General features: G+C 38.3%; 1 protein-coding gene across 2 annotated transcripts; it reads right to left on the bottom strand.

Moving 5' to 3' along the window:
• Nucleotides 1-1,671: 1,671 nt before the first annotated feature.
• On the bottom strand, nucleotides 1,672-15,899 carry LOC143890265 (large ribosomal subunit protein eL20-like). Of its 2 annotated transcripts, XM_077394875.1 has the most exons (6): nucleotides 15,586-15,899; nucleotides 14,518-14,596; nucleotides 11,239-11,353; nucleotides 7,072-7,187; nucleotides 6,805-6,868; nucleotides 1,672-2,248 (listed from the first exon to the last, which is right to left on the bottom strand). In XM_077394875.1, the coding sequence occupies exons 1-6, from the start codon at nucleotides 15,764-15,766 to the stop codon at nucleotides 1,907-1,909; spliced, it is 897 nt and encodes a 298-aa protein (XP_077250990.1). In that variant the 5' UTR covers nucleotides 15,767-15,899; the 3' UTR covers nucleotides 1,672-1,906. The 2 variants fall into 2 exon arrangements, with proteins under 2 accessions (XP_077250990.1, XP_077250989.1); XM_077394874.1 differs by lacking the exons at nucleotides 11,239-11,353; nucleotides 14,518-14,596; nucleotides 15,586-15,899 and adding an exon at nucleotides 7,496-7,649.
• Nucleotides 15,900-27,482: the final 11,583 nt, after the last annotated feature.

The raw sequence follows: 27,482 nt of genomic DNA, 5'->3' as shown, positions 1-27,482 counted from the left end.
AATGAACTGCAAGTTGCAGATGCTTCTAGACAGAGACAAGAAACATATTACACTTCACACATTAGCCACTCAATGACAGATTATTAATAACTACAGCCTAAAGCAGCAAAAGTGTAAAAAGCTAAAATTGAATCCCCCAACACTCCAACTGATAAGAAGGCTACAACATGTGTGGAAGGTGAAACACTGAAAATGATCTAAGCGGTCAGTCTCATGAAGATTCATGTAATGGGGTTCTTACTATATGAGAAGGATGCAACTATTGAAGACATAATAACGCTGTGTTTATAAAAGCAGACTAGGACGATAACTCAGACCCAGGCAAAAACCTAATCGACTCGAGTCACTGATTTAAGTGATCAAATTTTGGAGGTTGTTAATACAGCGAGTTTTTCAATTGACTCTGTACATCAAAACTCGGACTCGGACAAGAACTTAGGCAAGGTAAAATATAACTTTTTTTAGCAAAGATAACAGAACTTCATTAAGGCTCTGTTTCTTTCAAGGTAAGAATGTGGACGTAAAATTTGTTTAATTTAATCAAACAAATTTTACATCCACATTTTTACGTAGAAAGAAACGGAGCCTAAACAGAGAGATTACGAAGGAAAATCATTATGCAGTAAAAGCCAAGAGTACATCTCAAATCCAGCCTCGCCGGAACTCCGGATTTGGTTAGCTTGTCAACTGGGGGAATCTTTAAACAGTGCATGACACCATGGCCAGGCAAATGAATTGTAGTCAGTTTGAATTTTGACTTGGGTGACTCAAAATAGCTTTCAGATGACCTAGGACTCGCATGTCAAAACTCGGACTAGGACGAGAACTAGGGAAAGGTAAAATCTAGTAGACTCAGGTAAGTTGTTGATGGACTTAGGGGTTACTAAACAGTGCATAACACCATTTAAAAGGAATTTCATGTCAAAAAATTCATTCCATGTAGAGCGGGCATGCGCTATCAAGTAGTTAAAGAGTTGATTACTTGATATCACCTGATGTCACCTAAAGATGCAGAGATAGATGCCTAGTCTTTGGTTAGATTGAAAATTGTAATGTAGGCTTGGGCATTGCTCATTGACTAAATAGAAAAAAAATTAATCAATTAGGCGCAGCCAACTCTAGCCATGTATGATGTAGGCAACAGGGAAAAAGAGGAGACCAACGAGAGACAAGTCACCTCGGCAAAGTTGCCTCTCCAGCTAACAGCATGTCAGTATTGGAGCAGTAACATATGAGTAGAATGTGTTTTTACTTGCTTGGATAGGTACTCCAAAATCTAAACTACCGAAAAATAAAGGGGTTGCAAATATATTCTATAAGATATAATACAACAACTTATGCACTTCTTAAAAATGTGGCATGAAGTGGATGCATTGCCACTTATGCACTTCGTAAAAATGTGGCATAAAGTGGATGCATTGCCACTTATGCACTTCTTAAAAATGTGGCATAAAGTGGATGCATTGCCGAATATAAAAGGCAATGGCAATATTCATTCTGCGACTCAAACCTGGTCTTAGCTCTGGACCTCTGAAACTAAAGTTGCTGAAAAGAAACACCATGAAAGGATCCAACAATACAAGCGAGAGGAGCAAATTAACTAAGATAGTCAAAATCCAAAAGATTTCAAGAGTAGTAAACGCTACAATCTTAACTGAAAACAATTAAAGAGGCATGAACGGAATAGATGTAAAACAACAAATGAGGCACAAAAACCCAAGTTATGCCCCCATCATCCTGTCCACAAGAGTCTCAAACAAAACGTCATCAAAACATAATAACAAACAAATAACAAAAGTTTATATCAGGAATAACGAGATTCCAGATAATTTGTTTCAACTAAACTTTATAGCTCCTCATCTATTTTGATCCGGTAATGCAAAATCACAAAGATCCCTAATCAAGATTACATGAACAAATTGGGCCTTGATGCCTTATATGTGGTTTTAAGCTTCCTACTTGGTGGCCTAACCTTCTTGAAGACCAAGGGAAACTTAATTTTGGAATCATGGAACTGCTTGGTATTCTCTCTCTTGCAGAGTTTTGCAGGTATGGTTGCTGTCTTAATGATCTGTATGCATGGATTCCTTACCCTGTGGCGAGAACCCATCTCATTATACATCTGCTCAACTGCACCATTGAGAGTAGTGTCCCGGTATTCTTTGTACATGTTGTGGTAGCCAGTTCGACTTTGATAACGCAGCCAAATTCCATAATTCTTAATCTTGGTAGGCTTCCTCTCAAAAATCTACAATGCAAATCCATATCAGATACAATATCAGAAGAATGTAGACAACGACTACGTAACCTATGATGCATCTAGAGCAGAACTTGAGTTTCCAAGCACACTCACAAGTCACAACCATAAGAGAATTTGCTAGCAACCAAAAATAAGGGCAAGAAACGTGCATAAGTTAATTCTGACCGGGAAAGAAAAAAGATTCCTCATTGGAAAAAGGAAGCAATGTCATCCAGAGTTAGTAGTATATGTGTCCGAAAAGAGGTGTGTTACTGACAGGCCAAGTTGGTGACACATTATTGGGAAACTAAAGTATGATTTGATGTTACAGAACGCATACCCTCTTGCAGTGAGGTAGAAGCAAATAGGTCACGCACCAACTATGAATAAGCAACTGGCAGCAAGGAGCACACTTGGGATCCATGGAACAAGGAAGTGGCTTACTCATAAAAAAATCCAAGGATATGCCAAATGATTCATGCCCTAAGGATGGAAAGAAAGTAATGAGTGAAACCTGGTTCGTTGGCAAAAGATATTAGAATCCCATTGGTGATGAAGGTGGCTTACTCATAAAAAAATCCAAGGATATGCCAAATGATTCATGCCCTAAGGATGGAAAGAAAGTAATGAGTGAAACCTGGTTCGTTGGCAAAAGATATTAGAATCCCATTGGTGATGAAGGTGTCCAGATCTGATCATGTGGCTTGCATAACCAATTGCAGTTAGCACGAACATTAGCCTTTTATTAATTTGTTTAACATGATTTTCCTGAGGTTAAATACCTATGCTAAAACAGGGAACAGTACATGGACAGTCTAGATCAATGTAAGTGGCATGAATATTAGAAGCCATTTTCCATTCAAGATAATTGATGGGTGCATAGATGCATCTTAACTCAGACCCAATATGACTATGGGTACAAATAAAAAGAAGTTTCTTCCATACAGAAGCAATGAGGACCCAATCTAGATGCATGCATATGGCACCCATTGGAAATTAAGTAATCCGCCCAGTTTATTTCTAAAAGTAGCTGTCAAACACATGGAAGCAGGATTCTTCCCTGGGAGCCTTCGATTCCCGCTTCGATTCCCGACCTGGCAACCTTGAGTAGGATTTTTTCCTTGGAGCCTTCGATTCACGCTTTCAATTCCCGTTTTGATTCCCGCTTTCGATTCCCGCTCTGGCAACCTTGGTCAAACACGCTTTTAAAAATTACTTACACGCACGTCGTACAAGAAAAAGACTATTTTACCATTTGGCACCCATTGGAAATTACAGCATACGTCCCTGCAACTATGAGTTTGTTGTTTGACTTTCTCTTTTTCTCTCAATTGCTCTCTCTCCCTCTTCTCTCTATCTCCCTCCATTTTTTCTCGTATCTATCTCCTCTCTCTCATCTATCTCCACATTGACTAGACTCGATATTATGTCGACTTGACTTGTTATATTGCCGACTCAACTCAATATTTTGCCAACTCGACCCAATCTTTTATTGATTCGACCCGATTGTCGTTTTGACTGAAATTTTGCCGAATAATATGATAAAAATACCAAAAAATTATTTGAAAACCAATGATACTCATAATTTATTATTATTTAATAAAAAAACATTACTTTAAGGAAAATTATATCAAAACTACAACCTTTTAATAAGATGCGTGAAAGCATAAGGCTCTTACAAGCCCTTTAAATACTAAAAGACAAGATGCTTCAGGCATCTTATTAAAACATTGTAATGCTGATATCATTTTGCTTTTTAAATTGACAAAATATGCATGGAAAAGAATTTAACAAAAACTCAATGAGGGGAAAAACTCAACGAGATTAGGAAAAATTCACTTCAAAATAAAGAAAAATGCCAAAAAATTGCAAGAAAGACTAAGGCACTCATGCTTTATTAGTATTTTATAAAAAAATCAATATTTTTGTAAATGATCAAAATACTCCCATCTAATAGAAGTTCACAAAAACTAGAGAACAAAAGCTCAATTATATTAGGAAATATTCATGAATGACTAAGGCACTCATGCTTTATTAGTATTTTATAAAAAATCAATATTTTTGTAAATGATCAAAATACTCCCATCTAATAGAAGTTCACAAAAACTAGAGAACAAAAGCTCAATGATATTAGGAAATATTCATGAAAGACTAAGGCACTCATGCTTTCTTAGTATTTTATAAAAAATCAATATTTTTGTAAATGATCAAAATACTCCCATCTAATAGAAGTTCACAAAAACTAGAGAACAAAAGCTCAATGATATTAGGAAAAAATCATTTAAAAATATATTAAAATACCAACAAATTCAACAATTATATGAGCCTACGAGACTTGTAAAAAAAAACTATATGGGCCTATGACACTTATATTTCCTTATTATTTTAAGGGATCTGCTAGCGTCCATCGCAAAAGGCATTTCACAGATGGTCTGTCACATGTCAAACCAACCACATAGGATCACTTTTCGGCGGACTGTCTTCATTCATTGTGGCTGGTCTGAGATGCGACAGATCATCTGTGAAATGCCTTTCACGATGAACGCTAGCATTTCCCTTATTTTAAAAATATAATTATTTTTTGTTAATGACCAAAATAACCTCATAGAAGTTCACAAAAACTCAACGTGAGCCACAACTCTACCACAAGATAAGAAAGTCAACTACCAGATGAGAAACTGAACTATAATATTAAAAACTCAACTACAATATGAGAAATTTAATTGTAAGACATGAAACCCAACTACAAGATAAGAAACACAACTATAAGATAGAAAACTCGACAACAAGATGAAAAACTCAACTACAAGATGGTAAACTCAACTTATAGTTGGGTGTCACATCATTGAGCTTCCCCCTTGTATTTGAACTCTCATATTGTAATGAAGTTTTCTATCTTCTAGTTAAGTTTCCTATCTTGTAGTTGAATTTCACATCCTGCAGTTGAATTTCTCATCTTATAGTTAAGTTTTCTATATTGTCTTTAAGTCTTTTAGTTGAGTTTCTCATCTTCTAGTTTGATTTTCCATCTTATAGTTGAGATTTTGCTCTCTTCATTGACTTTTTGGAAACTTTTATTAGATTAAGGTATTTTGGTCATCAAAAAAATAATAACGTGTAAATGTCATAGGCTTTTGTACAATTTTTTAGATCTTTGAATTTTTTGGTATTTTTTCTATATTTTTAAATATTTTCCTAATATAGTTGAGTGCTTTCCTTGATGACTTTTCGTAAAATCTATTAGATTAGAGTAGAGTATTTTGTCCATTTACAAAAAATGATGATTTTAAAAAAATAATAAAATATGATTCTCATAGGTTTCCATGCAATTTTATAAATTTTAGCATTTTTATACAATTGAGTGAATGTTCCTAATCTCGTTCAGTCTTTGTGAAATTCTTTTAGACGAGGATATTGTGGTCAATACAAAAAAAAAAAATTTTATAAAATAATAATAAAATATGAATGCCATTGGCTTTCATACAATTTTTGACAAAAAATTTAATCAAATCGGCAAAATCAAGTAAAATCGACAAAAGATCGGGGCGCAACAACAAAATAGTACATGGAGTTGATATCAAGTTGATTCGCCATAATATCAGATCTAGTCAACGTTAAGATAAATGAGATAAAGGGAGACATAGATAGAGAGAAGGGAAAGAGATAGATAGAGTGGGAAGGAGAAAAAAGTACGAGAGTCAAGTAACAAACTCATATAGTGGTAGAGATCGTACAATGTCATTTCCATCGGGTGCCAAAGGGTAGAATAGTCTCTTTTTTTTGTACAACGTGTGTGTCAGGAAATAAGCTTTAAAAGTGTGTCTGACACTCTGACTGTAGTTTCATAAATAAATCGGGCGCTTTCCATACTTTTCTCATTAACACGTGGCATATAGTTAAGAAATGCAACAAGATAATCAGTATGGTTGGAGTTTCTTATGGGTTATTTTCTTTCCCCTCATTATAAAAAGGAGGTCATCATGTAGTTCTACAAGTATGTGAGTTCTTTGCTATATTATGGTTACGTGCTATATTGATGAAAACAATTGCATATTATTATAGTGCATTCTATTTATCATAAAATAAAGATGCAGTTGCCATTGCAAAACACTCAAAAACCAATTATCATTGCTCGTTTGTATGCATTTGGCTGAACAATGGAAGATTTATAATAATAATTGATCAAATTAAAAAATAACTACATCTCCAATTATAAATATAACAGATCAGTAAATCGACCAAGACCCCATAGATACAGATGTGCTTCATTCAACAGTGCTAAAAGCTAGACACTAAAGACAAGAAATAATTGTACTCGCCATAGTAAAAAACTCAAAAAGCAATAACCATTGATCATTTATATGCATTTGTCTGAAGAATGGAATAATTAGAATAATTGATCAAATTACAAATAACTGTGCATCTACAATGATAAGTATAACAGATCGGCAAATCCACCAAGAACTCACAGAAACAAATGTGCTTCATTCAACATTGCTAAGAGCAAGACACTAAAGACAAGAAAGGAACAACAATCACAGCCTAAATAGGAAGGGAGCATATACCTCACTGATAGCAAGAACTTGGCCATTACTCTTCTTAACCTTCTTGAGCTTCCTAAGAAAATACCTAAACGCAACCAAATACAATGGTAAACAATAACTACTGAGATGATATGAACCATAAAACCAATAACCAAAAAGTATAGATAGATCCAACAAAAGAAAAACCTAACAACATCACCATTACCAAAAAAAACCCAAAAAATACAAGAATATGAAAATTTAAAGTACTGAAGTTGGATTTATTCAACTGTAAGAAAAAAATCTTACCAGAATTTGGATTTGGCTCGAACCTCGTTCGTGGCCCAGAGCTTCATCCTATAGATCTTAGGGTGTTCATCGGTTGATGTGGGAAGAGCTCTTCCAACAACCTGGTACTGATGAAACTGAACAGGGGAAAAAACATCTCACAATCATCAAAACCTAAAATCATCAAAATCCAAACCCTAAAATCATCACACAATCATCAAAACCTAAAATCCTTAAAATCCAAACCCTAAAAACATGTCACGATCATCAAAACCTAAAATTATCAAAATCCAAACCCTATGAAATGAAAGTAAACGTAGATCTAAGCGAACGGTAATGTAAGAAGGTTAAAAAACACCCTCAAAATAATCATTTCTGCAAAATGTGTGGAGATCTGGGGGTTGGATCTGCAAAATGAAAGTACGGGAAACCAAAAGCAACTTACTCTGAAGGCCACCATTTTTGCGAGAAGAGATGGCGAGGATTTTAGGGTTCTAGGGTTTTGAGATTTTATAGGCGGGGAGGAGAAGAACTAGAAAACACTCCCAAGCCGTTGATATCAATCCTAACGATTAGTTACTGGGTCCCACTGCTGTGTAATCTAGACTGTTGTTCTTGTACACCCTTGCCAATCGGACAATCTCCTCCGTTAAGTTAATCGCCCACAAAAATAAGCCTTGGAGGAATCATAAACGGGGCTTGATGATCAAAGGGCTAGGATTATCCGACTAAGATGGGTTCATGGCCATGGGATGGTCGGATCAGCTTATCCAATCATGATCTATGGATGATGTGGGGCCCACAAATGGCTGTTAGGAAAGAGTCCAGTGGGCTTATGCACTTAGACCTGGCAAGAATTAACCCGGACCCGCGGGTCAACCAGGCCCGCCCTTAATTTCCGGGTCCGTTTGTGACCCGTTTCTAAGTTGACCCACAGGTGAACCCAGCCCGTCAAAACTGGGCGGGTCCGTGGACCATTTTCGGTACTCTTTTCCATAATTTTTCTATTTTATAGCACTTTTTCCGTAATTTTCCTCAAAAACTTTAGTCCCTTATGATTAATATTATTATTATTATTGTTTGCTTCTTTCGGTACTTATTATTGCTAGCCACCTTCCCAGAAATGCCATTTCTATGCAATTTTCATCACGTATAATAAGACAAATCTCTCAACACATACAATTGCAAAGGATGGGCGAGAAGTAGCCTTTGGAGAAGGTGGATAGCAAATACCTATAAAAACAGAAAAACAAAAATTTACTAAAAACACAGGTAACCCGCGGGTGGACCCGGCATGTACAGGCAGGGTGCGGGTCCAAGATTCGTGACCAGTAAATTTTGGTTTGACCCAGACTGTACGGGTCGGGTCAAACCCAGCCCGGCCCACCCATTTGCTAGGTCTGTACGGGTCGTGTCAAAACCGGCCCGGCCCACCCGTTTGCCAGGTCTATATGCAGTTATCAATCTGAAAAGTTGTTACATGTTATTCAAAACTAGGGACTGCAGATTTCATCTCCAGCTTTTAGGCTCCCACATAACAGAAACTCACTAGGCCCCACCTTTGGTGAATGAGTGCATCAATGTGATCAGATCCATTGTTCCGACTGGGGACCACAATTCCAGCCAAATACCATTGATCTTAGGGTTCTGGCAACAAAATCTAAACCGTTGCTTTTTTTTCTTTATATCAGCATGCTTGAAAGTTGGAACCAAACCGATGCAAATACTAGCGACAGTGAATGCTCCTCCGTAAAAGAAACTTATCAGGTCCCACTACATGATCAGATATTCACTGATCATAAGGCCCGGCAAAAGGTGTTGAGATAACCTTGATCGAATGATCCTAGGTCTTTGATTCATCCAATTTTCGCATTTAACCTTGATTGAATGATCTTAGGCACTTGATCCATCAATCTTAGATCAAGCCTAATTTCAGGTTCTGCCGAGAAAAATAAACCATTGATTTTTGCAGTTCTTTAACTTACACAAAGGATGCCTTTGGGGTGGGACCTAGACCATGTGAGTCACCTCTTGATGATCTACAAAGATCAACGGTCTTGATCTCACACAAATACCCCACTATGCACCATTGTAGGACCCAAAATTGCCTCTTACAATTGATGATTTGATGATCTAAAATAGACTTCTATTAACCAACCTGGGCTACTGAACATTGAAAACGAATCATATATAGAAGATGTTTGCCAAATTTCAGCTGAATCATGAAAGATGGGGAAAGGCAAGTAAAATGAGCCAAGAAGAATCACATTTAGAAATAGATACACGAGATTTAAGATAACTGTTACACGAATAACTACAACCCTTCACAGAGCCATATTAAATAGAAGAGTGTATACATATATAAACCTTTTGTTGTCTCTGAAACTAGCTTAGATAGATCACCAGGTATGAGTCCCCTTTGTCACCCCAAGAACGATTGCAACCGCAGCAAGAACAGCCTGCACATGAAAAATCACAGAAACATTGTTGAGTGGTGGCTGAAAATGGAAGAGTTACGGTTCTCTTCTTTCTGTTCATCTTTCGACTATGATTAAGTTCCAAGTAGTGAAAGCATAAAAATAACAAGGTGCATGAATGAAAGCAAATGTACAACTAACCTACCTCCCTTCCCTCCCTAATCAAAATAACAAACAGTAATAATATATTTAGAGGGCGAGCCTTGGTGCAACGGTAAGGTTGCTCCATTGTGACCTTGGTGGTCATGGGCTCGAGTCACGGAAACAGCCTCTCTACAAAGCAGGGGGTAAGGCTGCGTACATCTAGCCCTCCCCAGACCCCACAATAGCGGGAGCCTCGTGCACTGGGCCGCCCTTTAATGTTATAATTTTTGAACTAACCCTTCTTGTCTCCTATTATTTAAAGAGCTGTAAAAGGTTATTACAGTTCCCAAAAAGCTCTCACAAGCTAATTGAAAAGGAAACGACAAGCTGAGTTGGTGCAATTATTAAAACATGGTTACGCTGATATCATTTCCCTATATTCAATATAAGGAAGATGATAAAGTAAATTCTTTAGCTAGGTATGGTGTTGATAGTGCTGCCTGATTTGACTCCTGCTGTAAAATTGCCTACATTTTGTTTGTCACATTTACGGATCAAGTAGCACTTCCCAGTTGCCTATTTGTCTGAAGAAAGAACATACAAGTCTCCTGACTCCAGGTGGTAACTATGTACGGACCCATATCATAGAGCGCAGAAGTTTCGCAGAAATAAGAACGATTTTTTTCAAATACTCAAACACACTCAGCACAACAGACGCATATGCATGCAAATGCACATGCATACGCACTGAAACAGAGTGAGCATGGTTCAGAAGAGGTGTGAGAGTGGATGCCAAATTCGAGCACCGTGTCCATCGTGACAGTCAGGAGAAATGGTGGCTGACCAATGTGACAGTGCAGACCGAAAGGAGGCTGAGAGGGTTTGTGGGTTTTTTTTTTTTTTAAATCTGTGAAGAGGAAGAGGTGGCTTCTCTAGTTTGGTTGCCCGAGAAGAGAGAATCAACACGAGGAGTGGATGAAGCAGATTTTGATCCACCCCATTCTTTTGTCACTCTGGGAAAAGTTCCCACCAAAGCACGAAACTGATTGAGAGTAGTACACTACCTTTCCTGGTGGTCACATGAGATCTAGAGATCTTACCAAAACCCTTTTCCCCGAGTAATTCTTGAGTTTTTCATCATATTCAACAAAAAGCACCCATTTTCAACAATACCACAAGGCAACAAAATAATTTTTTTTTATCATTGAGAATTAGATTATTCTTACATACCATTTGAAGCACATGTACCAAGAATCATGAGTGTGTGTGTGTGTAGGGATTTGCTAGGGACCATTGCAGAAGGCAATTTGCAGACCAGCTGTTGCATGAGAGAGCAGCCACCTCGGATGAATTAAATGAATAAGACAATATCTATTGAAATGCGAGCCTATAGGGTTGCGCTCTCATGCAACAGCCGGTCTGTGAAATGTCTTATGTGATGGTCCCTAGCAAATCCCTATATGTGTGTGTGTGTGTGTGTGTGTGTGTGTGTGTAACAAATGAAAGAATTGAATTTTTGAGCAACAGGAGAGAGAGTATAGAAGACTCAAAATCAAACTGAACAAAAGGCAGCCCTCGACAAAACAGCCAATTCAAACAGAATGGTGGATAAGGAATAAATACTTACAGCAACTGTGCATGCAGTGTACCCTGGTTTCTCTCTGTAATCTACTCGGGCACAAAGCAGAATGAAAGCTCCGACATACCATGGAATAGCGGCAAGAAAGAAACCGGTAATGAACCTTTCAAATACAAACAGCAGGTTTGCTTTCATCAGAAAAATTGATTGAAAAATAGTAATGCCTTTCAAGTCCAACATAAAAGAGCACGAAACGGATAAAATATGTAAGTTTGTATTGAGAAAATGGAAATCAACAAACCAGTAATACTTTTTTTTTTACCAGCAACAAACCAGTTAATCTAAGAAAAAAAATATATCATTTCAAAACCATTGAAGATACCATCTCTTTTAGATTAGTTTTATCCAGATTTCTGGCACTCAAAAAAAGCCATTTTAATGCAATTGTAGTCCTCAAAAAGTCTAGATATATATGGACTCTTAAAAACAATAACCACACTACAATGTATTCATGGTTTTAAATTTATACCGAAACCAACATGGAATGACCAAAATATTTCCATTTCCATCCCCACTGAAACGCATACCGAAATCAAGACATATATCGAAATCAAAACAATAAGTGTATTAGTGGTATATTATTATATCAACGTGTTACATACTCAACTCAACTAAGCCTTTGTCACAAACTATTTGGGGTCGGCTAATGAATCCTTTAGAAAATTTTCATGAAGAAGGGGAAAGAAATTTTCATGAAGATGAAAATTTTCTATATCAATGTGTTACATAATTATATTTATATGAATTGCATGTGAAATATGGTGTATATGGTATGTATAAATATTTATGTGAATTGCATATGACATATAATATGAATTGAATTAAAAGACATGTGCAACAATGCGCAGCAACAATATGTAACTAGATGTACCATGTTGTCAATATTAGAGCGTATGCCCTAAAAGCTAGTGATTCTTGTATTGAACTTTAATTATAATGATATTTATGATATTTATTGGGTAATGCTAAACGAATGTGTGATGTGCTTTTATATATTCACATGTCTTTTCCCTAGGAAGCGAAGTAGGAATATCATGCCCATGGATTCACAGATCCTAAGGGGTAGGAAGATATGATATTCCAGTTCTCTGTAGACCTTAAAACTTCCTAGTTGGAGTTGAGACCGGAAATCTCTTCTGTTGTGTCTTGGCTTGTTTCCCAAAGCAGTTGGGAACTGCTTCTAAAACTGTGTTACATGCATAGAGACATGTAATGGTGGTGTTTGAATTTGAAAATTAACACGTTAACAGTTATTATTATCTTCATGTGGGTTTTTTCCTCATGAGAAGAGGGTAAAAGTTTTATCTCTTTGAGAAAAAGAGGGTGGAGAACACAGGTGCAGTTGTTCGGATTTTCTTATGAGAAAAGCATGGTTTGAAATTTCGACCAAAATCCGAAATTTCAGATTTTGGTGAGGACCAAAACCGAAAATCCAGAAATTTATCAAATTTCAGTCGAAATTTCGGAAAATTTGTTCGAAATTTCGTTAATTTCGGGAATTTCATCGAAATTTGTTATAAAATATTATTATTTTATTCCGTTAAAGTATTTCATACGAATTGCTGAAATTTCGGTCAAAATTTCGTCCTGAAAAAGGCATTTCATTTGCTAGACCTAATTTCGGGATTTCGGCTGAAATTTCAGTTTCGGATAAGTCCAAAATTTTAGCTGAAACGGTGAAACCGAAATTTAAAACCATGGAGATAAGAGAGAAGGAAAGAGATTAGAGATGAGTCTCATCTCTTGGGAAAAGGTGTGGTGTGGAGAAGAAGAAAAAGGTCATTTGATTTTTCCTCTTGTGAAGTGAAGAAGAGGAGGAAGGGTTTTCTCTTGAATGAAGAAGACAAGAAGGTGAGTTGCTCTTGGTTCTCTCTTGTGGTTTCATTTTGTAATAGAAAATGGGGTTTTCTTTCTTGTTATAAAGGGTCAGATTCACGAATTTTAGATTCAGGATGCTCATGGCATATGTGACATAATAGAAACTGGTTTGATACATATAGTAAATGTAATGATGGATTTGAGTACAACTCCGGTCGGGTTGAGGCCAACCCGACCCAACCCGAGGAACCTATTTTTCCAACCCGAACCTGACCCGACCCAATCTCCAACCCGATGAGTTTCAACCCGACCGGACCGGACCCAACCCGAGTTTTTAAGCTAGCACGAAACTTTTGGCTTATGACGGTGATCCCTTACCCAACCCTACTCCCATGGTCGGCCTCTTAAAGTACCTTACCATGACATGACCTGATTTGTCCTATACTCCTAATGCTGTCAATCAGGTTTGCCAATTTATGGACAAACCTATGGTGGTTCACATAAAAGAAGTTAAATATATTCTTTGTTACCTGAAAGGCACCAGTAGCTATGGAGTTCTCTTTCGGGCCTCATCATCCACAGATCTTCTTGATAACTCTAATGCTGAGTGGGTCAGATCCGGAAGCTGAATACAGAGCTCTTGTGGTTGGTGCTGCCAACTCATGTCGGCTTCAAGCTCTCTTACGTGAGATTAGTCTCTTCCTTAAGAGACCGCCTACAATGCTATGTGGTAACATCAGCACTAGGTATCAGGTTGCGAAGCCAGTACTTCACGCTTGGATCAAACACATCGAGGCGGATTGCCACTTTGTCCATTAATGCGTTGCCTAAGGAGTTCTTCGAGTTCTGTTTGTCAATAGTTCAAATCTACTTGCCAATGGTTTCATTAAAAGTCTCCCGATCAAACGTTTCCTATGGCTTTGAGAATTGTGACAAACTGAACGTTGTTCCATCGCGTCTAGCTTTAGGGAGGGTGTTAACGCAATCGTCACCCTTGGAGAGTCTAGATAACTATTAACAACATAAACAACCACACTTCATGCATTATTTGACTAACTATCCTTCTCCTATCACCAACGAATTTCTGTAATCTCCTAAGGAGAGCTAACCACATATGTACTCAAATTCTTTATATAGTGCTATGATCCGCTGTTCTAGGATTGCCCATTTAAGCACTACCATTTGTGTTCTATCTTAGCTATAACAACATACATTAACTAGTTTTAACTAAACCAAAATCACAAACAAGACAATGACAAATTCAACCAATATTTTCCATTCATCCAGGCAAACAAGAATCACATATTCAAAATAACAAAATAAAGAGAAGCCTCTAGCACATGCATGAAAATACAGTGCGAATCACAAATTCATGAAACTATCTTTGTATAACACGACATTCCAGTCAGATATAGGTGAGAATTAAAAAAAACAATGAAGTGAACTTACAGAAACCATCCAAGACCGATACCGCAGCATGGAAGGCGACGCTCTCTTACAGGTCTTCCTTCAGCAACTGCTGCAAAACCTTGAATACCATCAGAATATTGAATGGGTAATCATATGAAGCACAACAGACTCGAAATTTAACAAAACAAGACCATTGATCTTATACACTAGCGACGGCTAGTTTTCAACATTTTCTATTTCAATACAAAATAAATATGCCCAAAGAGGTATCGACAGTTAAAGTAAATTCTGACAAAATCCACGGGAAAAAAAAATAAAAAAAATCAAATCAACTATGGGTCTTGTTTGAACTAACAAATGTATGAACAGTACCAAACAGTTGAGGGTTTTTTTTTTCGATTTCAAAGACACATAACCCAAAGCCATTTTTTGCATGCCCAATGTGATCATAGCTTTAACATGAAAAATTCATTATGAAAACAAATGGGTAGTAAAGAGGAAAACTGAGAGCCTAGGAACTGAACTCTCTCTGGGTTTCAAGTACAAACTAATTAACTGGTGGATCTGATAACCATCCTATCTTTTCATAAAATTTTACAGAAGTTACCAAATTTCCTTTCACTTTTTTCTTGTAAACCCCAAACAAGCTTGTTTTACCTGAGTTTATCAGTACGATTCTGTATTCTTGTTTATACAATTCGCCAAAAAAAAAAACCCAAATGAATTTATGGCCTTGCTACCCGCATAAATGATCAAAGTCTCATCCGACTACCTAAATAAAAGGGGGCACGCTCCCTTTAGGCTACGATCCTGTGTCCGGGTCTTTGTTTTTTGTCAATTGTAAAATTTCATTAGTATCTATCAACAGTTGGTCCGAAACATCTAGGTCTTCTTCCCTCTTTGAGAAAAGTTCCAAATCAAACAGAAATCGGAGAGAAATCTGGGTAATAATAGAGTTCCGCTACATGTCAAAAATTACTATAACGTTCTTAAGCAAGAATTCCCTATAACAGAAATCTAGAGTTGTCAGCTGCAAAATCCTCCATAAAACTAACCAAAAAATCAGACGAATCTATTATCCTTGGTTGAGATAAGAAGAGAAAATACCAGGAACGGCTTGATAGCCTTGAGAATAGTAAGGAGGAGCAGAAGCACCGACACCTGGCGGTGGCATCGGCTGAGGAAATCCGATCGCCGGTTGTGGATAGCTCTGAGGAACCCCTTGAAACGTTCCGTAATGGTGTTGTTGTTGATCGCCGATTCCTCGGCTTTTTCCTTCTTCACTCATCTTCCCTATCAATCAATTGATCGCAGATTTTCCCCCTCTTTCTCTGTAGTCTTCTCGTCGGTGTTTCCTAATCAGAGCCTGAGCTTTGTTAAAAAGACAGGCTGTTATTGAACCCAATTTCCTCCCGATAAAAAATAAACCGTTGATTTTTGTTACCTTAATCTGACGCTTTTAATCCATGTTCGAGATGTGATTGAGACTACGTGGACCCCATTATGATTTTGTATACAAGATCAACGGCCATGATTGTGATAAATGTTTTGCCACTTGGGACCCAAAAAAATATCTGTTAATCCTTGATCGCCACGGTGACACTCTGTCTAGTCGTTGTCGTTGTTATTTTCGTCGTCGAATCTCGGTGGGTATGAGGAAAAGTCACGTCCGGTTTTATCGGTTTGGATTTTCTATCTTTCGGACTGATGAGCAAGGAGGGGAGGAAGGTCCCAGTCTTCCTAAATGACGAAGTTGCCCTTACTGAGTCATGGGGGATCGAGTAGACTTGACTCAGAATAGTCCCGAGTTGACTCTTCGTGTTATCAAACCTTAGGAGGTTAGGGGGAACCCATCTCCTGAGGAAGATATATCGTACAGCCCACTCCATAAGATGATCCAAACCGTCCATTTGATGAGCCACAATGTAAATCCAAAAAATCACTTTTATATGATGATCCTAGCCATGCAGTCTATAGAGGAACTATATATATTATAGAAACTTCTATAGATCGGAGGGTAGAGATCATCCTTTGGACATGATTTTTGGAGCACAACCTATTTATGTTGTGGCCTATCAAATGGACAGTTTGGATGATCCTATGGTGCGGGCAATACAGTACTTTTTGAACAGCAGTGGACTGTACAACCACGCACCATATAAAAAACAGGGGATTTTATATGGCTCCAATTTTTTATATGGTGTAAGCTCTTATATTCCTATATTTTTTCCAAAAGTACTGTAGAGACCATGTTATAGGATGATCCAAACCGTCCATGTGATGGGCCAAATAGGTTGCTCCCCAAATAATCACTTCCACAGGATGTTCCTCTGTAGATCGGAGGATTGGGATAAGTGATTATTTGGGCACAACCTATTTACGTTGTGGTCCATCACATGGACAGTTTGGATCATCCTATGATGTGGTCCGTACAATACTTTATAGGGGGCTATAAGGGCTTAAAGTCTTAAACCATATAAAAACTCTAAAAATCTATGATATAAGAGGCTGTCGGTGGATCAAACTTCAAGGGCTCGAGTACACATAATTTCTCTTTTGGCTCAGTTTGTTTAATTCTTTCGTCCAATTATGAATGTGGAACTTGCATTTAATTCATTGAGATAGATGGCCCTTTCAGGGACCAACCACGATAAAGTACATTGAGGTGGATGGTTTGCTTCTTGCTCTGTCTCGTCTCAAATGGGCAGAGGGATGGTACCCCACGGTTACATTCCAAATTGTGCCCCCACAAATCTCACCATGGGGTCCATTTTTATCAGACGATCGGGATTGTCTGATAACAATGTATATGTAGATTGTGAACTGTCGACCAACCTGTTTTTTATCCATTTGAAAGGTCGTTAATCATCATACGGCTAGGATTGTCGGATCCCTATGGTTTTATTAATACGGGCCACTACTGCAAGGCCCGCCATCGTTTGACCATAAGCGCTTATGAACGTCGTCATAGGTGCCAGCTTGGTCGAGTTGATGTTGTTACAGACTTATCGTCATGTACAAGGGTATTTTCGTCAATTTACTTTGAAAGTCATGCCTGTATATCCAATTTTGTTTGGTCCCCCCTTCCCCGCGATGGATATTCACCCCCCCCCCCCCCCTTAAATACATAACAGATACTGTTAGGATATATGAAGGGGGAGGTGAACCGTTAACTCCAAATCCTAAATATACTAAAAGTCTAAAAGGGAGAATCCTATATTTTTCGGCACATTCTTTTCGTTAAATTCTCCTCATGTCCCGCCTGTTGGTAGCTATTCTTTTGTAAATCTCCTTGGTTTCTATGGTTTTTTCGTCATTTCCCTGACCCTCTTACCCCTACAATACGACAAAAAACGCACCTGTCTCCTTTTAATTCTGCCCTTTTTTCCATAATTCTCATATAAATGTTGATTTTTCTTTGTAGTTTTTTCCGTAATTGTTATATTTTACTACATTGCTTTGGTATTTTTCCTTAATTTTTCTACTTCACTTCCATTTGTCTGTAATTTTTCATTTAAAACTTAGTATTCTGCCAATGATTATTATTTATTGCTAGCCACCTTTGCACAAATCGTACTTCGCCCAATCTTTGCAGCAACGGATGGACGACAAGCCGACAGGTGGCCTCGGCGATGGCGGCTAGCAAATTCCTATACAAAAAAAAAATCTTAAAAAATCCGTTTGAGAAATTATATGATGAAAAGCCACATGAACAGGTATGATGTACCCATCATCCCACCCTTGATATTTGATCCAACGGAAGCTCACTGTTGGATCAAATATCAAGGGTGGCACCTCTGTCGTACCACCTTTACGTGTTTATACGGCCTTTCATCATACAATTTCTCAGGATAAAAGAAAAATTAAGATATTGTGGGCCACAAAACCTAGATGTTTGTAGGCACTCACAAGTTCTATACGTCTTACACCATAGGATTATCCGATCCATCCATTTGATGGGCCACAATGTAAATAGATTGTATGACAAGGTTTGTAGGGCTAGGATCATCATATGGAAATGATTTTTTTGGGAACAATTGATTTATATTGTGGCCCATCAAATGGATGGTTTGGATCATCCTATGGTATAGGTTGTACGGTACTTGTTGAAAAATACTTGACTATACGGACATACACCATAGATTGTGTGCGAAAAATCATTTCCATAGGATGATCCCAACCCAATGATCTATAGAGGTTTCCAAAATATACCATTCCTCTATAGATTGTAGGGTAGGATCATCATATGGGAATGATCATATGGACATAGTTTTTTGATAGGTAAGCTGGGGAAAAGAAATTCCCCCAATTTTTTCCTGCAATCCAATAAATATTTATCAACAATCAACCCTATTTTATTTTTATTTGGAGGGACCTTCAATTTATGATAACATCATTCTAATTTAACCATAACCATATCAATTCCCTTTAAATCATGGAAACACGACATTTGCCTAGCTAATTGTTTTTTCCATCTAAATGTTTTTCTTCCGATGTAATAAAGATTTATCTTGGGTAAAAGTTTTTAGGACCTAAAATTTAGACCAGCCACCATACGCGTCCGACATTAGCACACGACATCCACAAAAATTAATGTGTAATATAGATGAATATGTAAAATTTTCTACAGATTTTCTAGAAGATTTGAGATCAGTATTTTTCACAATTTCCCATGCGATAGGTAATATAAATGAATATGTAATCTACATTATTAATTTTTTGAATGGGGTTTTTAACATTAACCTTAATATTTCTCTAATAAACGATTTCTGTTAAAGGGAGTGAAAATATCCATCAGGGAGGGGAAAATATCATTGCCCTTTTTTTTTGTAGATAGAGGTCATTTTCAATCAATTTAGCTGCACAAGTGAATGACTCGGTCGTCTCATCTCCTATTATAGGCCCAATTTGTTTTGGATTTTGAGAATCGATTTTGAGTCCAAAACCAGTTATTATTGGACTCTCGATTCACTCAGTATCGATTCTCAAAATCATAAACGAACAGGGGGAGCTTCATTTCAATCAAAGATATCATATTCATAACCCTGTCCCATCCTGTCATGGCCCACTTGATGACCCGTTTTTATCATCGTGTAGATGCCACGTGTAGCATGGGAGTTAATATGAATTGTCAACTTTCAGATAATTGAGACTATTAAACAAGGCCCTTTAAAATTTAAAAGTCTAAACTAAGGGCACTGATATTGCCCCCCCCGACGGCCCACTAACTGTAAAGCACATTTCCGATCTACTTTTTAGTTTTTGCTGGCTAAGCATTCACTCCCATTTTCTCTCCCCTTCTAGAATAAAACCACCCCCTCTACTCTACAGTCATACAACACTACATCAAGCAAGATAGGCCCCACCATAGGATGATCCAAACCATCCATTCGATGGCCCACAATGTAAATAGGTTACACCCCAAAATATTATGGAAACCTTATAGATCGGAGGGTTGTGATCATCCTGTGGAAATGATTTTGGGTACAACATATTTACGTTGCGGTCCATCAAATGGACGGCTTGGATCATCCTATTGTGTGGACCGTACACTTCATTTTGAAAAATATAAGTGGGGCCTACAACTGGGCCTTAATGTTATTGTACGACATGAACCATAGGATGATCCAAACCATCCATTTGATAGCCTCCGGGGGAGAATTAAAATAAGAAGAAGATTACAGAAGACAGCAAAAGAAGATTACAATCTCGGGTAAGCCATGCCGGAAAAGTGTTCCGAAACAATATTAAGAAGCTTATCAGGGACCGAGTCAATAGGGATGGATTTCCTTTACAAATACAGTTTGGTTTAGATAAAAAAATCTGCAGCTCTGTTGCCTTCGCGCCAAATGTGAGTAAGCTTCCAGCTCTCGAGAGAATTGAGGATGGATCTGATTTTTTCAAGGGAAGGGATTTTCCTCCATGGGCAAGGCCATAGGAGGTGAATGGCAAGGCCATAGGAGGTGAATAACCATGACTGCAAGGAGTGAATCAGATTCTATCCACAGGTTCTTTACTTGGTGGAGGACGGCAAGATTCAGCCCATGAAAGATTGCGTCAATCTCTAATTCTTGAATTGAGAGGGTGTCACAGTTGACCGAGAAGAGGGAAATAATGCTCCCCAAGTGGTCCCGAAGGAGACACTCAATAGAAGCGTCATCTCCAACGAGTGAGGCATCGGAATTTAGCTTAGCTTCAGGTTTGGCCGGAGGCTCCCATTGACAAAATTTTGTTTCAGTTGATTTGCTGACCAGAGGCAGGTTGAAAGCACCCGCAATTCTTCGATTTTCTTCAGAGTCCTCATCCTCCAGGTTTAAATGTAAGATGCGGTTCCTCGAAGAGCTGACAATTCTGTTTAGGAGGATCGGTTTGTGAGTTTTTTTGTTTTCAAAGAGCCTCGCATTTCTTTCTTACCAGATAAAATAGATAGAAGCAGTGAGAAGGGTTCTGGCAAGAGAATATGACTGCCCCTTCCTCTTGAACTTATTTCTGATCTAGTATTCTTCTTCAGAGAGAGATTTCATTTGCTTCTTCCTGGTAGAGATGCGACGAAGTATCAAGCGCCATATCCATGCAGAGAAAGAGCAATTGAAGATGTGGTTAATGCTTTCCGGAGCGGAATTGCATAGGAGGCATGATTAGTCTTGGTTGGGGCTGAGGAAATGGAGCTTGTCTCTGGTGCATAGCTTGTTTTGCATCGCTTGCCATGAGGAGATGCTGAACTTTGGGGTGTGTCCTATAAACCAAATCGATGGAGCCCATGGAGGCTTAGGATTATGAGTTTTGATGGTGTCCCAAGCGCTCATAATTCTGAATTTACCATCAGATTCAGGTTTCCAAATCGGAGAAGACATTGCAGATTCGGAAAAAAAGACCAGAAATGATGATCTTTTTAAGGTCCTAGAGAAGGGGTTGTTCCTGGATCAAACTCCACCATCCCTGAGATTTAGCTTCGTCAATAGAAGCATTTTGCGGGATGAAGTTAATGATGGAGAATGAAATCTGGGAGGCAATGGAGCCATTAGGATGCCATGAGTCTGTCCAAAATTTGAGAGGGGCCTGAGAGCCTACAATGTAACAAATATGATTGGAGGCAATGTCGTGGGTTTTTAGAATGCTCCTAGCTGCCCAAGAAGGTGAAGAAGGCATGGGGAGGCTCCAGAAGCTCCTGCCTCTGATGTATTTGCGATCAAACCATATAACCCAGGGGGAGACTCTGTTGGATAAGATGCGCCACAGCTGTTTGATCTGAGCGGCCTGGTTCAAATCCGCCAGCTTTCTGATTCCTAGACCACCTTCAGATTTAGGATTGCAAATTGTATTCCATGATACAGGGTGGTAGGTTTTCTCGAACGAAGATCCAGCCCAAATATAGTCTCTTAGAATTTTTTCTATTTTGCTGAGCGTTTCTTTGGGAATATGGAATGCTGCAGATTTTATACTTTTGCAATCATTTAATGGAACATGATTTTACACATACTTTTATACTTTTGCACCTTTCTGGAGATTTTGTATACTTTTACACCCGTTAATCCGTTATGTGTAAATTCATCATCCCGAGGGCCACTAAATGATGCTTAACAAGTGCCCTAATGGCACCCATTAGCAAAACGCTAAAAAGAAAGTCACTTACTTGTTCCTTCCTAAAAACATTCATTGGAATCCACTTCTCCCTCGTTTACATGATCGGGTCTGTCTCTCAGAACGGCAACAATTAGTACGTCAAATAAAATTAAGAAAAACCTTGATTGGATGATCTTTGATTTATTATTCTGCCAGGTTAAGCTAAATCATATATTTTTGTGGTCTGTTACATAGGCATGATATATCCGATGTAGGATGAGACTAGAGGTGCAACTTGGATCAGTCGGGTTGAGATTTTCTTTCGTCCCATCCTATGTTATGTGCAGGACATATGAAGGCAAGCTTGAAATTCCTTTGCAGGATAAATACTGGGTCTAAACTCAGCTGTGTACATTCAATTTAAGGGTTGGCTAAGCTTGTAACAAGCAGCCATATGTTTTTTGAACACTATAACTGACCATCTTCTTGCCCCTATTATCTCCCCACGCATTAAAGAAGACAAACCTTATCACATGGACTTCACCCAACTTCTTTTCCCATCTGGTGGGTCCTACCGTATCAAAGCATGAGGTATAAAAAGGTAAGCCCCACTCTGCATGGATTTGAGTGGAGATGGCCCACTCAAGGGTATAAAATTGTAGACCCCGTGCATCTATGATGGGGCTAAAATTGATGGGCCTCACCTTATCAAAATATGCGTTTTAAAATGTTAGTTTTTATACGGAAAGTAACCTGCCGGGATCATTCAATACGACGGTATGAACACGATGCCAATGAAAACCCGTGGAAACACCCGTTATTTTATCCAAGAAAAAATAGACACTATGTAACTTTATCGCATTGGAAAAGACTGATTGATGCTATGGACCTCGCCTTTTCAGTGGATTATCTCAAAGCAAGAGTTAATATTTCTTCCGTTCCATTGGTAATAATTTAACAATTCTGTTCGTAGGTACAAAGAGAAGAAGATCTAACCGTTGAATCCTGTGTGGGCGGTACCGCCCTTGATATTTGATCCAATAGAAGCCCACTTTTTAAGAGGCTGCTGTTGGAACGAATATCAAGGCGGTACTTTTGACGTACCCCCAACACGGGACTTGCCCGTCGTGCGCCATATAATTTCTCTTAAAATATAAACTGATGAGCCTCAATAGTGATATTGTGATTAGGGTGCTTGATCTAGTGGGCACCCATTGATTTGGGAGATTACAAGGGATGATGCATTGCTGGTGGGTCCTACAAAAAATGAACGACCTTTGCAGTTTTTACATGGGGGTCGCTTAGTAGCTACACGTGCAGCCAAAAGTGCAGTGGGACTCACATTATTGATGATCTTAACCATTCATTTGTTGGTGCCCAATGCAGAGAGCCCCATATCCTAAAACGTATCTTCATGAGTTTGATCTTCCAATTATTATGTTTGATTCAGTGTACATTTTGGCTGTGTGAAACAACCAATTACTCTAAAAGCTTCAGCTGTTGGAGTTGGTGTTATCTAATCATTTATACTTCAACACTCCCTGAATTTTTACATGGTATGACAGCTATTGCATCATGACAAGTTCTGGGTTCAAAGCCCAACTCTTTGATATTAAGAATCCACGACCAACCTGTAGACACCCCATTTTGACCGTACCTTTAATAGTGTTATGTGGTTAAAAATCTTATCAAATGAGTGTTTTAGAGTCCCTATTTGTGCCATAGGATGGGTTGGAGTCTCAAGAGTGTACCCGCAAAATTTTAAGTGAAATGAACGAAAATGGGCAGAAAAGGCAAGCCGAGTTTGTGTCGTTATCAAAGCTGGGTTGAACTGATATCATTTCCCTTGTCTAATGGTGAAAGAGGGGTAGGTTAGCCGAGTTGAGGGGTGATTCCGAAGTCTGGAAGTAGACAAGCTCATCATGAGCATCTGTGATGCGAATGGGGGGTGAAACATCTGAAATAAGGTGGTCCAAGGGGGAAAAGAGGTTCAAAAAATTTTCATTTTCCTATATATTGAAGAGATAGAGAGCTCGTGAGAGGGGGGAGAGATCTGATTTTTAGGGTTTCTGCACTTTGAGAGCGTAAAAGAGAAAGAGAGTTGGGGATTTTGGATCTATTTTCTTCGGCAACATTGCCAGAGCTCAGTTCCAACCCCGATTTCCACCGCCGTGGCCTCCATTACTCTGTTAAAACTTCTCCTCTTTCGATCCTTATATGCTGGCCCTGTTTGGCAAACCCATTTTTTCTTTTAATCCAAACCCTAACCTCGGCAAACACCATTGATTCCGGTGACCCAAGCTCCGGCCGTATCCTTGCTAGATTCCAGATCTGAGATCTGAAATCCCAGATCTGAGATCTGAAATCCGAGAAAAGAGGGAGAGAGGAAGAATGAATGTAAGAGAGAGAGAGAGAAGGGAGAGAAAGCTTCTTCATCTTCTCCGGCGGATTCTTGGAGTTCCGGCCACCAACTTCCGTAAGTTTATACACTCGCACCTATTTTCGTCATTGCCGATCACAATACCTCCTCTTTTATCCCAATCTCTAAGCCCTAACTCCATATTCCTGCCTCAAATCCTAGATCTGAAGCTTTGTTTTTATAAAATCCTAGATCTGTGTGTTTATTTCGATCCTCTTCTCTATTTCCATTAATACTAGATCTGTGATTTCCCCCAGATTTACACCACAGATTCATCTAGATCATTTAAAATCCTTAAATTCCTTAAACTCCTTTTCTCCGATCGTTTCATGCCGGAGATCCGGTCAATTTCCGACAAGACTTTGTTCTCATTCCTTTAGTTTTTCTTCTCTCTGTTTTTATCCCAATCTCTAAGCCCTAACTCCATATCCCTACCTCTATTTCTGAATATCGAAACCCATTTCTCTGCAACCAACCCTAACATCTACCATTATCAGTAGATTCCATTAGTCTATCACCATCCCTGGTGATCTCTCATCGAATCCGGCAAATCCCCTTCAAATTCTGATGAACTGCAAGCTAGGGGTCATTTGCGTTTTGCTCTGTTTATCTAGCTCTAATCCTCATTCAGTAGTTCAGATTATCATCTCATGAGGTATATATATATATATATATATATATTTTTATTTATTTTTTATTTTTTATCTCTTTGATTTAAAATGAGAAATGTGTTGCTTTGCATGTTGGATTTCTGAGTTTTGTTTTTTTAGGACAGGTAAAAATACCCTTCACAAATTGTACAAACACTATTTCAATCTCCATTGATTTTCCTGTGATTTCATTGGTATTACCATAGCCTGATGCTTAGATTTTATAAGCTCTACTTAGATTTCAGTGATTTTTATAGTGATTTCCTTAGAATCTGGTGGTAGCTTAAGATTGAATCTCCCTCATCATATTGAATTCTTGGTTATTTGTGGAATACAACAGTAATTAGGAATCATACTATATGCCTTTGTTTTGATTTCTCTGATTGTGTAGATGATTTTCCTCAGAATATGTAATAATCATTGAAATGGTCTTTTGATGGTATTCCAATTTCGTTGATTGTTTGTTAATGTTCTCTGAGTTGTGTTAGAAATCAGTGCTTCATTTGAAAATCTTGTTGGGATTGCAACGATTTTGTCCTACAAACTTCTTTTTCAGGCGATTAATTTCATAATGTTGTTTGCATCCACTATATGGGTTATTTCACTTTGGCAATGATAGTAACTGGAATGTGGAAACTTGTGCTTTAATGCTGTTAACAAAGGTGTAAAGACTGATGTTATCTTTGACAATGATCTTTGTGTTATCTAACATGTCTCAGATGTTGAAGTCATAGGCTACCCAGCGGCTGGTCTGGGCTAATTAATTTTATTTTAAATAAATTGTTTAATTGAAGAAGGAAATCAGATGATTTGCACTATTCGATGTCCTTGACACGAATATCGTCTGATTTCAAGGCGGTTTGTAGAAATATTATACGTGTAGGAAATCAGATGATTACTTTGGCATCATCTGATTTCATTGGAGTCCCCGTATTGGGGTTTGTGGTTGGCATTGAAGTGTTTGATATTGTTTTTACTTTATTAGGCTATCCAGCGGCTGGTCTGGACTAATTAATGTTGTTTATCATTTTATGATTGCTATTCTTACAGATTGTGCACTCTTTAGTTGTAAATCATACTTTGCTAATACTTGATTTGTTTTTATAATAATTGAATGGAAATTTGAGATTACCTGGTAGCCTTTTTCTTCTCTATTTTGATTAGACTAACACAGTCTTCTAGATTTCTTTTAGACTTCTTTAGATACTAGAACCTGTACTAGAAGACATACTTTGTCTCGTTAGGCGATCGTCCTTTGGAGGCAAGCCTCATTTTTAGCTTAACCTCAGGGAGGTTGCTTTGATTTTGATAAATGATTAGCCTTTAGAAGGCCTGCTTGGCCTCATTTGTAGAATCATCTCTGAGGTTGCACCTCAATTTGTACCTCTGTTAATTAGAGACCAATTTGGTCAATTAGTTGTCTTAGCCTTGCTTCCCCCTTGCAAGGGCAATGATAAGGTTACTTGGAGCCCATCTTTGTGTGTGTTTGGGAGACCCGCCCGGTCTCATTCTCTCGTTAGTCCTCTTTGTGCGCCGTTTGGTTTTGGGAGAACACCCTACTCGGCTTGGCTTCATACCCCTACCCTTATGGGTGTTGGGTTGCACATTTGTTGCATCCTAGGGCTAGGTAGCTGTCCGGCCCGGCTGGGTGTTTTACCTTTGCCAAATATGCACAAGGTCTTTTATTCCTTTTGCTTGTGAGCTTCTCCTTATTCGATAGTCCATTCGCATAGGAGTCAGCCTTGATTAGAGAGTCTTTGACTCATTCATCCTTTAGATAGTGTTATTAGAGAGTCTTTGACTCATTCGCCTTTTAGGTGATGTTATAGGAGAGTCTTTGACTCATTTGCCTTTTCGGTGGTATTGTAGGAGAGTCTTTGACTCATTTGTCTTTCAGGTGTTGTTATTAAAGAGTTTTTGACTCAATCTTTCTCTTATTGGTTTTTCTAGAGAGTCTTTGACTCAGTTATCTTTTAGTTGGTAATAGTGGGGTCTTTGACTCATGTTCCTTTTCTTTTAGGGAGTCTCTGACTCATTTATCCTTTAGTTGGCGTTAGTGGAGTCTTTGACTCGTGTTTCCTTTTCTTTAAGAGAGTCTTTGACTCATTTGTTTGTGTGATGTTGTTATCAGTGGAGTCTTTGACTTGTGTTGTTGTCAGTGGAGTCTTTGACTCGTGTTTCCAGCTCTTTTTGAAGAGTCTTTGACTCTTGTATCTCTCAGTTGCTCCTTTTGAAGAGTCTTTGACTCTTGTATCTCTCAGTTGCTCCTTTTGAAGAGTCTTTGACTCTCGTATCCCTCAGTTGCTCTCTTTGAAGAGTCTTTGACTCTTGTATCCCTCATTTGCTCTCTTTTGAAGAGTCTTTTACTCTTG

The sequence above is a fragment of the Tasmannia lanceolata genome, unplaced genomic scaffold, assembly GCF_043159265.1.
Source record: "Tasmannia lanceolata isolate RefF3 unplaced genomic scaffold, GAP_Taslan_0.1 ptg000013l, whole genome shotgun sequence".
NCBI classification, from domain to species: domain Eukaryota; kingdom Viridiplantae; phylum Streptophyta; class Magnoliopsida; order Canellales; family Winteraceae; genus Tasmannia; species Tasmannia lanceolata.
Note: the sequence above shows the minus strand (reverse complement) of the source record. Positions and strands in the feature narration are given on the sequence as shown.